Source organism: Dreissena polymorpha, chromosome 11 (genome assembly GCF_020536995.1).
Source record: "Dreissena polymorpha isolate Duluth1 chromosome 11, UMN_Dpol_1.0, whole genome shotgun sequence".
Classification (NCBI taxonomy): Eukaryota; Metazoa; Mollusca; class Bivalvia; order Myida; family Dreissenidae; genus Dreissena; species Dreissena polymorpha.
In genome coordinates, this window is record NC_068365.1 from 67,767,789 (window position 1) to 67,786,850 (window position 19,062).

A 19,062-nucleotide genomic window follows, 5' to 3' on the forward strand; every position below is an offset into this window, starting at 1 on the left:
AAACATAGTTCCCTGTTTCGCGGACTCACATGTTGCATGCTCTAAGCAATCGACTGTCTGCCAACATCATCTTGTGCACTACGGAAAGTACAGTGTTAAACATCTACCATACGGACAACACCTAACCCTGTCAAAAGACGATCAAACTACTCTTAAAGATGCCATAATGAACACGTTCAACACAGAAACTTTAAGATCAGTTAAAGAACTCTACAGCACAAATCAATGCGAAAGCATGCACTCGACAATTTTCAATTACGCTCCAAAGTTTACATGCTGGACGCGAAACTTCTCAGGACTATGCCACTCAGCAACACATTCGCGAACACTGGGTCGAGGACGGGATACATTGATACTAGCAAGGACTGTTGGCATTAATGTGAAGAAAAACTCAAAAATGTACATGCATTTGAATCGAATCGACCAAAAATGCCAGTATCATTCCAGGCGAAAGAAGTCGCAAGCATACAAACAATCTCGATACTTCCTACGGAAAAGAGTATCAAATCGACCGCTGTTACAGGAGTCCCTGTACTCGTGTGAGCCGTCCACTTCAAGCCAGGACCATTCATATGGCATTACATACTAAATGTGTTATTAAATGCCTTTGCATTTGCCGGGAACAATGTTAACAAGATGTTTATGTGCCAGGGAACAATGTTAACAAGATTGTAATGTGCAATAGGCCCTAAACAGTACTAAATGCTGCAGAACAGCCATTTTGACTCATTATTTTGATTGTATTCTTATATTGTTTGCTGTATTTTTGACAGTATATGAAAATAAAGTTATTCTTCACCACAGAGTAGTAAATTTTCCAACCCGGCTACAAATTTAACACATACTTTTATACAGAGCTGTTCGAGAATTGCAGATATCGGTAAACATGATTCCGAATTACCTCCCTTGATTTACAATCAGTATTGGTCATACAATGGTGTTATGGGGCAAACACTCTGTTTAGAAACAAAACCTTAGGGATAAATAATTAAGCAAAAGCATATTTCATGGGTGTTTGATCATTTTCATAATTTGATGTTTTACCTTAAGGTGGCAATATACAGTTTTTTTAGTCTCGGCCAATCTCATACACAAGCAGGAGTTAACCACTGTCCGAAACCTGGTCACCTCGCATATCTGAAAATAAACCAAGCACATTTCCAGAATGGTTGAGGGTGTGCCATCTGAAAAATCAGTAACATTCAAATCAAATGAGTTGGGGCAAAATGCTTTAGTATTGATTATTTCAAATAAAAACAACAAAATTATGTGTGTTTCCGAGCCTTTTTAAGCCAGTTTCAACAACAAACTGCCACTTTCCTGCGGAAGCAAGGTGCCTGGAGACTATGTTTTTACATTGGTAACTTACCAAGTACTAAACAGCAATGGAGAAAATTGGGGGTCAAAGGATTAGATTTTTTGTAATAGTTCAATGTCCGTACGCCCTTTCAAATTTTCAACAGAAACACTGACCGGAGCCAGCATTACACCTGTTTTCGAATTGCATTAATTCAACTTCCTGTATGCAGCTATAGTTACAATACCTATGTTTTGGTAACTTACAAACATCCATGAAAAATCACCACAACTCAAACCTGACATTCATTATTATTTAGACACTCAAAATGGTGCTTACTTGAGCATTGTTCTCTTTATTTTGAAAGTTTTCTTAAATTAAAATACCCCTTTGCAAGCTTCATTGTCCAAGTAAACAAATAGAAAGAGCATATTTTGATACATTTTTATGTATTTGATTATTATACAAACTATTTTTATTAGACTGTTCGGCGATTTTCTTACTATTTTGCTGATAAGAGTTTTTGTTCGTTCGTACTCGTACGATTCGTTCCATTTGTGTGTTTCGGATTATCATTTGATCAATGTTAACTCTCCGCTTGAATCTTATGTAACTTATCATATGTGTAATACATAATAGATCCAGTTCCTTGTTTATTTACCAATGTTTTGTTTCATTTTACAGACATATACAACGCCATGCATACCTCGACATCTAGTCAAATCTAATTGGTCTCACCGTTGTGTAAGTTAAATGTAGTTATTGCAACATTGATGTGATATGCTGTTATTTGGTCGTAATTATTTGAATAACTCAACTAAATCCATCATTCCTTAAACGTTCAGTACTGCCTTTTATTGTTTTGAATTCTAAATGCTCATACGGATGGACAGTAAAATCATTTACATCTATGCAATACTTGTATAATGCTAAAGGCCTAAGATTACATTTTTATCAGTTGTGTAACGCTGTTATTTTACGGATTATTTTGTCATGCATTGTGTAAGTTTTTTGTAATGTGTAATTTCAGTTTTACGGGTTTGATCGGTTACATGTATCTTGCTGTCAAATTAAATCCGGCTGAATGATCCGTTGTCTTCTGTTCAATTAAAATCCGGCCAAATAATTGGGGCAGTAAAGTAACCTTGGACGTTTGACCCACTTGTTTCTAATATTAGATCTAAAAATAAAGGCCTGGATATAACAATTATGCTGCAATAAAGCATATTTTATATCATATACAATGCAAAAGCTTCCATAATTATGACCATTCATGTGTGTGTGTCGGTAAGTCAGGAACGTTCTTTATTTAATCGCAAATTCAATGTACATGGTAGATATTAGTGCTGCAACTATATACCGGTATATCGGTATATATCGCAATACGCAATCCGCATATTGTATTGCGATACGATTTTCATCATACCGGTACGAAAATTTTACAAAAATTCATTTACATTTCGTCCAGAAAAGCCATCCGAAATAACGATATCAAGGTAAACAAAGCAAAGCGGTGTAAATAAATTTTTACGTAAAAATAGCATTCTAAAAAGTGTATTATACGGAGAAGCGTTCTAACATGGGAGCATTCGTTGATGCTTTGATACTAGATATTGTAAACAATGAACTAACCACGACGGGGTCAGCAACAGTACTAACACAATAGGATGGCTAAGATATTGATCACGAACACCGCTTCCGCTTCAACAGTGTTGCCACTTATCTGAGATAGAATGTTGTTTAACGTTTGTTTAAATCGGCGCGTACAATGTATTTATCAGCTGACGTTCAATTATGCAGTATCTTAAATATCTTTAAGCGAACGGAATAAAATACATTAAATATGTATAGTTTCCGAACAAATCAACGCATAAGGGAGATACAGACCGGACAAGGTGTATAATGTTAATTTTTGACCTTTGAACTAAGTTCTGCTGCAGTGAAATCCATTTGCGGACATTTGCGGACATAGTTAAATCTGATATTTACTAATCTTTACACTCTTCCTACAGAGACGGATATTTTAGTTTAAGAATAAGGTCAAATTTATATTTTTCAGTAATATTTTAATTATATCTTTCTTTGATGACCCACAATAATTGATGTTAGGTTCATATTAGTGACATCCCACAACCATTTTGTTAATCTTATGCTATTAAAGTTTGTCCAGTATGCCTGCATTTTGTCATTTGCTGGTTTGCAACATTGTTTTGAATAGACCAATGATGCACATAACTTTTGACCATTTTATCTTGCAGGCAAAATATCCACTATATGTCTTTACATACACCTCTGAAAAATAAAAAATGTGTAGTTTTAAGTCATGTTGTGTAACGTACCTGAATGTATGTTGAATTGGTGGGTAACCATGGTCTTGGTGTGCGATGCTTTATGTGGTTTTGTATGGCTAAAGTGAGAAAAAGAAGAAATTACATTATGAAATGTTGCCATTTTTAATGTGTGAATCAAGTTGGTTGTGGTTAAGCGCAATTTGATGCACAATGCGGATCATTTCATTTATACTATTTTTGACATGATAAAGGAAACTTATGTCAATATTCCTTTTGCTTAAGTTTTGGGGAAAGTGATTACAATGGTTGAACTTTTCTACATTCAAAGAATAAGTGTTTTATTGTTTCTTTAGAGCACTAGCATAGATTGCAAATACTTGATTGTATTACCGGTAGTTTACATTTATAAAAGTATGCATTCGTGACAGTTATTTGATACAATATGTTTTTATTGAACATATCTAACATATGTGTCATTTGTTGGTGTTTGTGTTAAATACATAGTTTTTCAGTGGAGTTGTAACACTTTATTTGACATAATATGATCCCACAATTTATTTGGATGAAAAGACACATAGTGAAATAGACACAGAAGTCTGAAAAACACACAATGTATCATTCGTTAGAAACAAAAATGAAAAGACCCACAATACGATTTTGATAGTCCCACAAATTATTAGACACACAATGTATCATTCGTGGGTCGGTCCCTCCATCCGTCCGTCCGGCACTTTTGTGTCCGGAGCCATATCTTGGAAGTGCTTTGGCGGATTTCATTGAAACTTTGTATGAGTATATATATGCATAAGAGGATGATGCATGCCAAATTGCATTGTACACCATCTGTTAAAAACAGAGTTATGGCCCTTTGTTTCTTTAAAAATGCTTTTTACTATAGGCACTTTTGTGTCCGGAGCCATATCTTGGAAGTGCTTTGGCGGATTTCATTGAAACTAGGTATGAGTATATATATGTATAAGAGGATGATGCACGCCAAATGGCATTGTACACCATCTGTTAAAAACAGAGTTATGGCCCTTTGTATCTTGAAAAAATGCTTTTTACTATAGGCACTTTTGTGTCCGAAGACATATCTTGGAAGTGCTTTGGCGGATTTCATTGAAACTTGATATGAGTATATTATCCCCCGCCAGAGGCGGAGGGATACTGTTTTGGCATTGTCCGGCTGTCCGACCGTCTGTCCGTCCGTCACTTTTGTGTCCAGAGCCATATCTTGGACGTCCAATGGCACATTTCATTGAAACTTCGTATGAGTATACATATGCATAAGAGGATGATTCACGCCAAATGGTATTGTACACCATCTGTTAAAACCAGAGTTATGGCCCTTTGTAACTTGAAAAAATCTGTCAGTTTGTTCATCCGTCCGATTTGCACCAATCCTCAAACAAAGCATATGTTGCGGGGGATATCAATTCTACGAATTTGCTTGTGTATTGTTTAAATCATTGCGGCTTGGAATGCTCTTTAAGAAAAGGTATGGTGATGGAGATGTCTATGCGCAAAAGTTTGACTTTATTTTTTGTTAAAGTTATTGCTTTCACATTGAATTTGTGTAGGAAATCTTTAAGTATATTGTGACCTAAACTAACTCTAGGTAAAAATGAAATATCATCTGCAAGTACAAAATATGACAGGGAAAGCTGATTTTTGGTCATTTCTTAGCAGAAGATAAGAATATAAGTGCATTAAATGCATGAATTTAGATTATTTGACCTGGAATAGTTGTTTTTCAAGTTGACCCCCACCCTTATATAGCCGGATAAGGGCAAAGTTGCTTTCCGACCGGCTTTCCATGATCCAGTAACGCAACAATAGCTTGTGCGTAAAGCATGTACATTCAAACAGAGCCCAATGTCACCGACATGGCATGGCGGGCATTTTTACAGTTTGGACAGTGCAGCAGACGCTTAACTGAGCCAGCTTTCATATTTAGGTCAATAATGAACATAACAAGCTTTATCACTTGCTATTATTCATAAAAATACACATAAAATACATAAATGCATTTTCTTTTTTCATTTTATACCTATTTCTATTGGGTATTTTGACCTTTTCAGGTAGAGAAATGTCTGGGACTTAGCCGAGGGCAACTGGAGAAGGGTTGTTGATGGCAAAACAGGTAATAATACTTAATTATTATCATGTACACAAGCAAATAAGCATAGTTATGATGCTTAAGGTGTGAAATACTGTCATAATAAGGAGTTTCACTTCTTTATATTGTGGTCACTCAAATCCTTGCCGTCGAGCAATTCCCCGTGCAGTTTGTATTGATAGCTCCGCGTCCTGACACGTAAAGCTTTTGCTTTGTTGGCAGCAGAAGTTGGCACTTAGCAGGTTTATCCTTGTTCCTAAGCATGTATGCAGTACATTTGAGTTGATATGCTACTTGTAACCCTACAATAAGCTTGTGTTTGGTATTGTTTTCTCACAATAAGCTTACAGTCATGGTCCCGGCTTGAAAGGATGTGGCGTCCGACTTAAACATAGGATTGTTGTAGCAAGTGTCCCCTTCATCATTTACCTTAGAGGGATCTTTTTGCCAAAATTTGGCATTTCAGCAAACAGTTTTTTTTATTTGGTACATGCTTCTCTCATTCAGTGATTTAAGGGAAGTATTGACCTTATTCGCTTGTCTTTGCATACAAAGGTGACATGAATCAATGATATTTGTTGTGTTGAGAATTCTGCGGGAAGCTGTGTCCTCAGAAGAAGTACCAGAAACCCCTTTCAGGAAGCTTGCATTGATCTGAGCTGCCTTTCTGCCCCTGTTACAACATGAAACCTCATTTCTAAACTTATAAGGCTTTTCTACATGTGTGTGTCTTCTTCATTTTAACCTTTCCTTCCATTCTTAACCCCCAAAATGAGCATTTTTGTCTTTGGCTCGGTTATAAAGCCCCATTTTGACCAGATTGACACCATAAAAATAGTCAAAAGTACTAATTTTGTGCCCAAAATATGAAATTTTGTATTCTCTCTAACCTCTTAATGAGAGATGGCAGTGAATATTGACCATCTTCTGCGGTGTAAAGGCACCCATGACATTATATGGTAGAATATATCATTGGCAGCTGGCAAACAAATTGGCTCCTAGCAACAAGGCGCTTTCAAGATTTCACGCTTTTATTGGTGCGACATGTTATTTGAAGCTTATTGATTTCTACACTTCAACGTATCTTTGATCGCTCATTTTCACCAATTTGCTTATTGTCTGTGATGAAATTGGATTTATTTTTGCTCTAAAATTGACATTTTTGGGGTGATTAAAAAAAAGAACAAAAAAGGCATTATCAAAATTGCTTTGAGTGAAAATATCTAACAAATTCATTCTTTCCCCACCCCGCATAAGCCTCACGTGCCTGTCCATTTGGTTTGTTTTGGTATTTTATGGCATATAATGAACACAACAACTTTAAATCTTAAAGGGACATTTAAGCTTTAACAGGCTTAAAATTGCCTTCTTCAGACCGAAAACACCCGCGTGTGAAAATATGATATAAAATGGCCAAATGGACAGATAATCCAGCCAAAGTTAATATTTCGCTGCAATATGCATATGAAGATAATAATATGTAAGAAAAACACATTTTAATCAGAATGAATTTCTCCTTTAGGTTACAATATACTAAAATATTTTGGAGTGCAATGCTATACTCTCTAAAAACATGAACATCATTTATAAAAAAACACAATTCTCTGTAGGGGCACTTGCCATGGCTTTATTTTAGAATGTTTCTTTGTGCATGTGGTAGGGAAAACATTGATGTTTAACAGAAATTCACTCTTTTGCTTGAAGGTTGGAGACTACATGAGACTTTGACAGATGGCGGGAAACCCTTCTCAACTGGTACGAATCCGGTAAATAGATGGCCATAAAACAGTGACCGCTGATTCGCGTAGAGTTCTTTCTTGCATTACGTATGACCCCCCTTTTTAGCTCATCTATTTTTTGAAAAAAAATTAAGAGCTATTGGCATCACCTTGGCGTCGGCGTCGGCGTCTGCGTCGGCGTCCGGTTAAGTTTTGCGTTTAGGTCCACTTTTCTCAGAAAGTATCAATGCTATTGCATTCAAACTTGGTACACTTACTTACTATCATGAGGGGACTGCGCAGGCAAAGTTAGATAACTCTGGCGTGCATTTTGACTGAATTATGTGCCTTTTTATACTTAGAAAATTGAAAATTTTGTTTAAGTTTTGCGTTTAGGTCCACTTTTTTCAGAAAGTATCAATGCTATTGCATTCAAACTTGGTACACTTACTAACTATCATAAGGGGACTGTGCAGGCAAAGTAATGTAACTCTGACTGGCATTTTGACAGAATTATGTGCCCTTTTTAACCAGGTTTTTAACCAAGTTTTCCGAAGGAAAAAACTGGTTATAAGATTGGCGAATGCGGGCGGGCTGGCTGGCTGGCTGGCTGGCTGGCGGGCTGGCGGGCTGGCGGGCGGGCGGAACAAGCTTGTCCGGGCCATAACTATGTCGTTCATTGTCAGATTTTAAAATCATTTGGCACATTTGTTCACCATCATTGGACGGTGTGTCGCGCGAAATAATTACGTCGATATATCCAAGGTCAAGGTCACACTTTGAGTTCAAAGGTCAAAAATGGCCATAAATGAGCTTGTCCTGGCCATAGCTATGTCATTCATTGTGAGATTTTAAAATCATTTGGCACATTTGTTCACCATCATGTGACGGTGTGTCGCACGAAAGAATCACGTCAATATCTCCAATGTCAAGGTCGTCACGACTAAAAATAGATTTTTTTTAAAACAAACTTACAAAGGGGGTTAATTTTGTTTGTTCATTTCAAAAGTTCAGTTTGAGTTTTCTCCCTTTATCAGATTTTTTTTTCACAATGAAAACCTGGTTTTGTGACAATTTTGTCCCTTGTTATACTTAGAAAATTGAAAAGTGGGTTATGTTTTGTGTTTAGGTCAACTTTATTCCTACAGTATCAAAGCTATTGCTTTCATACTTGCAACACTTATTAACTATCGTAAGGGTACTGCGCAGGCAAAGTTATGTAACTCTGACTGGCATTTGGACGGAATAATGGGCCCTTTATACTTAGAAAATTGAAAGTTTGGTTATTTGTGTGTTTTGATCCACTTTACCCCTAAAGTATCATATATATTGCTTTCATACTTGGAACACTCGCAAACTATCATAAGGGTACAGTAAAAGGACAAGTTGCATAACTCTGGATGTCATTTTTACGGAATTATGGCCCTTTTTTGACTTAGTAACTTTGAATATATGGTTAAATTTTGTGTTTCGATCCACTTTACTTCTTAAGTATCAAGGCTATTGCTTTCAAACTTCAAATACTTCCATGCTATCATGAGGTTACTGTACCTGGCAAGTTGAATAGTACCTTGACCTTTGAATGACCTTGACTTTTAAGGTCAAATTATTAAATTTTGCTAAAATTGCCATAACTTCTTTATTTATGATAAGATTTGATTGATACTTTGACAAAACTACTCTTACCTGACATACCACAAAAGACTCCACCCAAACCATCGCCCGTGCCAAACCCCCCCCACCTCCCCCCCCGAACCCCCCCCCTTTTTTTAAGATAATCTGACAAATGACCACCACACCCTCACACTATACCCCCCACCACCCCACCCCCTCCCCAATTTTTGTTTAAACGGTTAAAAAACAAAACTATTTTTTTATTATTTTATGTTTGAAATACCGTCCAACCATCGCACCCAAGAATCCCCCCCACCCCCCCTCCCCCCACCCGAATCCCCCCCCCCCCTAAATTTGTATGCCCCCCATTCGAAGAAGAGGGGGTATATTGCTTTGCTCATGTCGGTCGGTCGGTCGGTCTGTTGGTCCGTCCACCAGGTGGTTGTCAGACGATAACTCAAGAACGCTTGGGCCTAGGATCATGAAACTTCATAGGTACATTGATCATGACTTGCAGATGACCCCTATTGATTTTGAGGTCACTAGGTCAAAGGTCAAGGTCAGGTGACCAGAAATAGTAAAATGGTTTCAGGATGATAACTCAAGAACGCACAGGCCTAGGATCATGAAACTTCATGTGTAGATTGATCATGACTCGCAGATGACCTCTATTGATTTTGAGGTCACTAGGTCAAAGGTCAAGGTCACGGTGACCCGAAATAATAAAATGGTTTTCGGATGATAACTCAAGAACTCATATGCCTAGGATCATGAAACTTCATAGGTAGATTGATCATAACTTGCAGATGACCCCTATTGATTTTGAGGTCACAAGGTCAAAGGTCAAGGTCACGGTGACTCGAAATAGAAAAATGATTTTCGGATGATAACTCAAGAACGCTTTTGCCTAGGATCATGACACTTCATAGGTACATTGATCATGACCTGCAGATGACCCCTATTGATTTTCAGGTCACTAGGTCAAAGGTCAAGGTCACAGTGACAAAAATCGTATTCACACAATGTCTGCCATTACAACGGACAGCCCATATGGGGGACATGCATGTTTTACAAACAGCCCTTGTTTTTTTTTCTCTTTTTTTTTGTTTTTTTAAGATCATCTCATAAATTACCACCACACCCTCACACTATATCCCCCACCTCAGCCCCCCCCCCATTTTTTGTTGAAACGGTTAAAAAACACAAATATTTATTTTTATTATTCTATGTTTGAAATACCGTCCAACCATCGCACCCAAGAATCCCCACCCCACCCCCACCCCCCACCCCGATTTTTTTATTTTTCCTTTTTATCGCATTTTTGGAAGATAATGTAATAAATGTCCACACCCCCACACAATGCACCCCTCTTCACTCCACCCCTCCCTCCTTTGTGATTGAAAATGAGAGTCCCTTCACCTTTAAAAAGAAAATAGATGAGCGGTCTGCATCCGCAAGGCGGTGCTCTTGTTTATTGTTTAAATCAGTGCGGCTTGGAATGCTATTTAAGAAAAGGTATGGTTATGGGGATGTCTATGCGCAAAAGTTTGACTTTATTTTTTGTTTAAGTTATTGCTTTCACATTGAATTTGTGTAGGAAATCTTTTAGTATATTGTGACCTTTAGTTACAGTACCAATGTTTTGGTAACTTACAAACATCCACGAAAAATCACCACAACTAAAGCCTGACATTCATTATTATTTAGACACTCAAAAAGTGATTACTTAAGCAATGATCTCTTTATTTACAAATTTGACCGAGGCCAACTCGCATTGGTGGCTACAAAGTGTGATATGTGCAGCCTTATGCACGCGCGAGATGAGATATGTTCCGTGATGCGATTTATTGCGAGCTTGGAATTAAAATAGATATATTACTCTGAGTTAAATTGTTTCTTATTTGATTGGGGTATGTTCCTAATATTTTAACGTTTGAAGCATCGTAATAGTGTCGCAGATCGCATGTTAATAATGATTTATTCTTGATACGTTCAGGTTACCAGAGGTTGAAGAAGTACAGGTTGCGTTTAGCAAGATGTGGAACCTTTCAGTGGATATGGAAGCCGCGCCAAGAGAATCAAGGATGCAGAACAAGGTTTGTGCTTTCAAAGAATCCTATATGTTATGTTAGCATGTTTTGTAACATTATAACTTACACAATACTTAAAGTAGCTTAAACTGTTGCGTTTCGTCACAGAAATTACTTCAAACGAGAAACATAATAAATTGCGCTTTTAACTTAATGTAAATAACTTTACGAACAGCTGGCTCAGTGATAATTTAAGTTAAGAACAGAAAGTATAATATGTAATATAAAGGATCATGCCTGGTTTAGCTCTGCCGTAAGTGTTTGTCTAAATATAAGGTCATTTGGAAATTCTGTGATTGCATTGAGTCACTGAAACATAGATAGCATAAACTGATTATGTTATACAATACATTTCAGAAAATTGTTTTAGCGTTACATGTTAATGATTGCCGTAAAACCCAATGGTTCATATTTTATTAAATAACCACTACATCCTTCTCAGCGGAGCATCAACAAATATTATTGCAACAATAAACCACGCTCGAGTGTCATTTATTCCGAAGGAAACTAAATATGTATATAATGCATACCTTACTATATAAAGTAACAAATTTGTACAGTTTGTCATACCCTTATCACCGTTGCGGGGTCATTATAAATATTCGGCCCTAGGGTCGATTATTTAAAATCGGCCCTCAGAATATGTGCGCGTGACGTTAAACTGGAAAAAAAGGCGTCCACATTCAGCCTTAGCCACAAATCAACAAAATAATCAATCATTATTATATTATTAAATGACAGGTAGCACACAATTTGGATAATAAAAATATCGATTAAAACTAAAGCTATGCTTCACACTAGATTGATGCATTTATTTAAGCTTTAACAGGATACACAAACAGCAAAATTTTAAAAAATAAAAGACACAATTATCTCTATGACAACTGTAATCCGATGCTTATAATAATTAAATGACAACGATATGCAATCCGTTTTTTTTATTTTTAATCATATTTTTGTAAAGGAATCTTTTCACGTTTTTGTAAATTGACAAAATTAAAAAAAAGTTGCTTCAGATTCGCACATTTTCGTTTTAGTTATGATATGTGTAAGGAAACAGTATTTACTGAACATTTACAATGGTCTAATATAGCCATTATAATGCATCTTTTGACGATTTTAAAACCTAAAAATTATAAAGCGTTGCAACGCGAAACGATTGAATAATTTGCAGAGTTCTGTTGTTGTCGTTAAATTTTGTGAAACTACGAAGATTGCTTTTATAAGGTATACAATACACTACTATGTATACTCGGATGAATTTAGCCGAGAGGGCTAAAGCGTTTTTACTTCAGGACCTCGGCAGGACTCCAGGGGTTACTGGTTCGAAACCTGCTCCAGGCAATGTTTTTTTTTTCTTTTTTAAATTTTATTCTTGAGTTTTTACTGGAGCTTTTACGATCCAATGATTACATTTATCAATATAAAGAATTTAATGAATAACTTCAAAACATGCCAAAATCTGTAAAACGCCCCTTTAAACGATTGTAGCGAATGCTACCCACTGTCACCAAACACGATTTATAAAATTGAATTACTTGTCAGAGCGATTACAATAATTTTATTAAGGCTTCCAATTGTGCACGACAAATGCACAATCCGAAATACGTTTTTGTTTTCGTTCGATGCTCCAACATATTCTATATAAACCTTCCAAGTCCGAATAGCTAAGACTGTTGTTTCGTCACAGAAATTACGTCACAGAAATACGTCATAAATTGCGTAATCAATTGAATGAAAATAAAAGTACAAAAAGCTGGTTCTTTAATACATTTTAGAGAAAAAACAAAACAAAGATAAACAAAACAAAGTTAGGTATATATTATAGACGTTAATACGGGCCGTTATGCTCCCTGCGCGCCGATTATTGCTGCCCGCCCCGGCTCAGCCGTGTATTATCCTCTAAATATTTCCTTTTTACGAATACACAAGCGAAACACTTGAATACTAAATAATTATGTATTTATTCTACAACATAAGTTATTAATGAATTGTGATTTTCAACAATCTGATTTAAGTATATATTGGATATGATTATCCATAAAAGCCAATGACAGGCAAGTCACTTTGATCAAGTAGATCATGTAATTAACTGTTGTGTACTTTTATATTAATTGATATAAACTTGCAATTATATTTTCATTCAAATTTCGAATCGTATAAACAGAGTTTCTAGTATATAATTTTTGCTAATCATGGTACATGTTTTTTATTAGGAAGGCGATATTGGTGTCAGAAGAGCGTCGAACAAAAAGCGTTATCAAAACCTTCAATCAATCATGCAGGTATATCATTAGCATTTGTTTGTAAACTAGTTGTTTGTATTGATATTTTATACTGAACATAAGGAATACAGAACACGTTCTCAGAGATACGGGCAAACTGACTGAGAGACACACAAATTGTTGACCACATAGAAATGTAAAAATAGCCAGACAAGAAAGCCACATATATACATGAGGCGCGCTCTGTGAAAACGGGGCTTAAGACATGTGCCTAAAAACTCGTCCCACAATAGCCAGTCCGTACCGGCCTGTGTATTCCGCACAGACCTGTGAAGTCCGCACAGGGTAATCAGGGACGACACTTTCCGCTGTTTAGTGTTCTTCTCTTTTAAAAGCATACTCTTCAGAAAAAATCCACTTTCGGCGGTAAGTGTCGTCCCTGATCAGCCTATGATAATAGGCTAATCTGAAGTTAAGAATACAGACAGGCATCGTTGAAGAAGAAAGTCAGTCTTTCTTTGGACAGGCAGAGCTGGCGAACAGACAGACATACAAATATATAGATATACAGCCTAGACACAAGGACCGACTGATATACTTTCTGACTGGCTAACTGAAACAACAACTGGCAGGCGTGCGAACCGACGGTTCGGTCTCCAACTCGCAATCAGGCAACCTGGGCATCCGCATTTACATAATGACACATGTTTGGTTAAAAAAAACATTCAAAACACATACATCCTTCATTTGGAAATATATTCTTTCATCAAACAGAGCAAATCACAATTTTAAATAAGACTTCAACCTATTGATTTTGAATCATATCTGATTTATATCTATCAGCGCGCGTATGGATTTATCAGTTCTCGTATACATGTTTGTCGATTTAATATACTTACATACTTAAAACTATTTTATATTAAGTACTATCAATACATTTGGTTTTGATATATTTCATCTGCTGCATGTTTGATACAAACGATAAAATAAGATGTACAAGTAAAGAGTTATCAACAGAAACATGTAATTAATTAATATAAATTAAACAACTGATATACGCAATGTGTATCGAAAATATTGCAAAACTATGCTCAATATATACGTACAAATGATCAAAACTATTTGAAAGTAATATCATTAATGCATATTTAGATTCCAGAGCATTTCACAGAATTGTCTATTCGGATGTTTGACGCACTTGACGACAGTGGAGCTGGGAAGGCAACTGTATTGGAGCGGAGGAGAACTTACTTGCGGAGGGAGCACTTTGAGAAAATAGCATTTCAACTACGAGGAAACAACCGTGAGTGTTTTCATTTCGGGAGCCAGTCGGAAGGGACCACAACTCCCGGTCTCCAGTCTGATATTGATTTGCTAGTAAGTAGTAACATAATCAGTATCATGACAGTCTGGGAAGACTGGAAGTCTGGGGTTCTGAACCTTCTGATGCTCCACGACAGCACCACTCCACCTCAACAGTACTTGCTACAAGTCATCAAAGTCTACACACCGGAACCAGTGACCAGTCTGACCCATGACACGTACGTAAGGAAAGATTCTGGGCAAATACTGTTCAGCGCTGAAAGATTGAAAAATGGTATGGTAGAGATCGAGGGGAGGCAACTAAAATGGGCCTTCTGTGAGATGGCTGCCTAACTGGGATATTGTTGGTGCATGTCATGTACGCAAACCTCTTCCTGAAATACAGCACTGGATAGACAGATGTAGAGGTAAACACTGACCACCTGTTCAGCTTCTCGAGGCTGCACGGATAGCTCCGTGTTTCCTGGTGCCAGCAGGACATCCAGACAGTGATTACAAGCGGGATGAATGGCGACTGTCTCCAAACCTGATAGAACGAATGTTGATATTTAGCTTCAATATGACTCAAATAAAATGTTACATTGTTTAAAAACTAATCAAAAAATCATTATTTGCTAACATTGTGGGGGATGCTATTACAAGCTTTCATTGTAAAACTATAATGTTTTTCACCATAGAAAGAACACATCATTGTCTGTGGTGCAAACACAACCTTATGTTTGTACTTTTGCTCTGTTTACACGTATTAAGGCGATGGCTGAGATTTGGAAGGCTTCCGCATTATATCATAGAAGGTGTGAACTTGTTCGATGGGAAACTCTCAAAGTTGCTGCAGAAACGCCTTTTAGTGTATATAGACTCGTTGATAAGGAATAACTTACAAGATGTTTTTGTATCGGTATAGATTATGTAAGTTGTCGGTTACAATCCTGTAGTATGCGGCCCATTGTACAGGCTGGAGAACTAAGAGGTGTATGCTTAAGTAACAGCATTCGATTACTGCTGAAGCGTGATTACTTGCAAAGATTGATTTATGTGTTCACAGTCTTAAAACATGACCTGAGCAGTTCTCATACAACCTTCGAGCATAAATTAAAATATGTAATACGCAATTGTTTTGAAAACTCAACGAATGCCATGTCAAAAACTGCTGCTCTTGAATTTATTAAACACTTTTATGCGTTACAAATTTCAGTTCAATCATCTTACTATTTGCGACTACAAAACGTTCTTGACAGCGAAAATATAAGGCGTGTCCAATCTTCCTTAAATTCGGATGTAGATTCTAGTCGCTTAAAATTTGCTTCTATGCTATACTGTAGTGGTCATCATCAAGCGGCAGTTCGAGTGCTGGAGGATGTAGAGAGGAGGTATCACAGCAATGTCATGGCTGTGTGTTGGTTTAGAGAATACCAGAGAGACAGGGATCTGAAGGTGTTTGCTGATATGTTATCTGGTAACAAAGAAGAGGGAATCAGCCAACTGCCATTCGAATTATGTGTCAGTTTTTTAAGGCAAGAATCGTACTGCACTCCTTTCATATTATTGTTTGAAATGAATCGCAATATCACTGAAGAGGAAGTGACACAGGGAACTTACGCTGAAAAACTATGGATGGACAGTGCTGAGGTGGACGCTCGTCCGTTTCTATACTATCTGCAGTATCTCAAGTATGGAGGACTCGGTGAACGTGACAATCAGCTACATGCATTGGGAGTCTTTAAGTCTTACATGCTTGATAAAAGAAACATGATAAACATGTATCACGTTGATACTTCACTGAGTTTGTTGGGGCACTGCTATGAAATGGAAGGGAACGTTAATGCGGGGTTACATTACTATCAGCAATCGTTGCTTCAGGGCGGTACAAACAATGCCGCTAACTGGCACGTTCGGCGTGTTTTGAGTCTTTTAAGTGATTAAAAACGATAAAGAAAGGTCTCTGATAATGTGGATATGATGCGACTAAACATAATCAAGTTGTTTATTTAATATATAAATAGTAATTATAGTAAGTATATAGCAAGCATTTAGTAATGTGTTGTTTACCATGTATCAATATAACAAAAACAAATGAACTGAGTTGAATTGAACATAATATCAATGTATTCTATATTAACAAATAATGCACCTTCAACAATTTTAGGAGATAATCACCTTTAATTGTCCACGACTATTACGGAATGATTATGTTAACTAATTGTATAATTTGCCTAATACTGTGCTAAAAATACATTTAAGTACGGTATGCTTATTTATTATATTATCAGATGAAAATGTCCTGTATGTTGCCATTTTTGCTCAATAGATTCCCCATTTAGGAAAAAAAGTCATAATTGTTCTTCAAAAAATAATTTATGTATATTTATAGGTGCATAACAGATCAATATATCTCAAGTGTAATATTATTTTTGGTATATGTACTCAAGACAATATTTGGCAGACAACCAATTCTTGTATTCTTTTGCTGCAGAAATGTATCTTATTTGACGTTAAAACTTAATATCTGTTTGGTATTGTAATCATATATCTATGTTCAGCATTTTGGTAGGCAACACACTATAATTGTCATCAACAGGCCCACATCTGACTGTGAAAGTTGGACACAGATATTAATCTTGGTTAGATGTGTCCTTAATTTCAAATCAGCTACTGTTTATTGTATGTATTGTCTCTATACTGTTTTATAAATATTGCAAAATTGTTGTTATTATTGTTCAAGATTCTGTCAAAACTGTCTTTAAGTAACAAATATGCCATATGTAAAAACAAAAAACATGATGTGTGCTTTTTTCTAATACGAAGTCATGGTGGATCGATAACATGTTTTTTGTTCACGGTTGTGGCATTACTCAAATTTAATTAGCTTTTTTATTACCCGTTAAACGTTCCTAAATGTTAAATAGAATTGTATTATTAATGGTAAATTATAATAAGAACAAAAAACACACGATTGTTATGTCTTACCATTAATCCCCTACCACATTAAGAGCATCTCAAATTATGTGCACATATTTTGTTAATTATAGGTTGTCGTAAAATATGTGCACATATATAATCATTTGCGCCCCCACAAATTCTAAAATTTATTTGCGACGCAAAGACTTATCGGTGTCCGATGGTACATTGCCGAACGGTGATCTTTGTTCTCGTATTTTGCATGATACGTAATACAATAAAAACATATTTAAGTATCGATCTTGAACAACGGGACTAAATGCATGTGCAGTTCGCACAGATCAATAAGAGACGATACTTTTCGTTCTAATGGAACTTTTCGTTTGAAAGACATCTCTTCCTAGCTGAAAATTCAGTTAAGATGGAACGTCTCGTCCATGATCAGCCTGTGCGCAATGCAAAGGCTAAACAGGGACGACACTTTACGCACATGCATTAAGCCCCGTTTTCCTATAGCGCGACTGATATAGATTGCATTCAGACAGAGTGCTATCTCAGCTTCAGTCCCCTCTTGTCAATCAATGATGGGTTTATATGTGTCAGTTATATAAGTTGTGAGTAACTACTTAGACCCTCGTTATGATAATGGCAAACGATATGTTCAAACTAAAACCAAACAAAACTTCCAGAGGATCTCTGATAAGTTGTTTTGCTCATTAGTCTTTCCGTTGCCATGAAGACAATCTAAGAAAGAGAGGGGCGGGACGGTGAAGTTCAGTTATTCTTTAGTAAAGTTGTGTTGGCTTAGCTGCCGTTTTTATTTTGTGTAATATGTTATACGTATCTACTCATTTGCTGCTAGGGTAGTGTCTGTGTAACTACGCGATTAAAATAATCGTATACCCTGGTAATGAATAGTAACATTTAATAATTAAGTGAGGTAAAGCGATACGTTTTTAACTTAAATAGACTCGTGTTTCCTCACGTTTTCACATTGATTCTATACTGTGAAATAAAACAAAATGAAATGAGGTAAACTATAATATGCGATTACCAACTAGCATGAGTAAGCTTGTTAAAACATATCCGCTGCGCTCACGGAAAACCGGGATTTATGCATGTGCATAATGTGTCCTCACAGATTATCCAATGCAGTCTTACAGGCTCATCAGGGACGAACCTTGACGCTTTCATGGAATGTTCCATTTAAAGGCGGAATCAGCGAACTGCACAGGCTAATCTGAGACGACACTTTAAGCACATGTATTTAGCCCGGTTTTCCGAGATCGCGGTTCATACATTTATATATACGAGGGACGTAGATAAATTCTGAATACTTTCCACTGGCGTCCCACGGACTTCTAATCGAGATTAGTTAATCTGATTGATGTGTGGTTAAAGTGCTTATGCTTCATGTTTTTGCGTGAAGCTATGTTTTGCACAAAACATAAAATGGTTTTATTGGTGCAATTGAACAGTCGGCAAAT

At 36.6% G+C, this 19,062-nt stretch overlaps 2 protein-coding genes across 2 annotated transcripts in view; both read left to right on the plus strand.

Moving 5' to 3' along the window:
• Window positions 1–17,552, plus strand: part of LOC127850621 (uncharacterized) — a 58,737-nt gene extending 41,185 nt beyond the window's left edge. Inside the window, exon 2 of the mRNA XM_052383796.1 lies at window positions 15,472–17,552. Coding sequence (XP_052239756.1) covers window positions 15,614–16,600 — 987 coding nt within the window. The 5' untranslated portion in view covers window positions 15,472–15,613 and the 3' untranslated portion in view covers window positions 16,601–17,552. The remainder of the gene's footprint in view (window positions 1–15,471) is intronic.
• The window catches only part of LOC127850624 (uncharacterized), a 346,937-nt gene that overhangs the window by 156,230 nt on the left and 171,645 nt on the right, over window positions 1–19,062 (plus strand). The window contains exons 5-6 of the mRNA XM_052383800.1: window positions 11,061–11,135; window positions 13,346–13,414. Of these exons, the coding sequence (XP_052239760.1) occupies window positions 11,076–11,135; window positions 13,346–13,414 (129 nt within the window). The 5' untranslated portion in view covers window positions 11,061–11,075. The remainder of the gene's footprint in view (window positions 1–11,060; window positions 11,136–13,345; window positions 13,415–19,062) is intronic.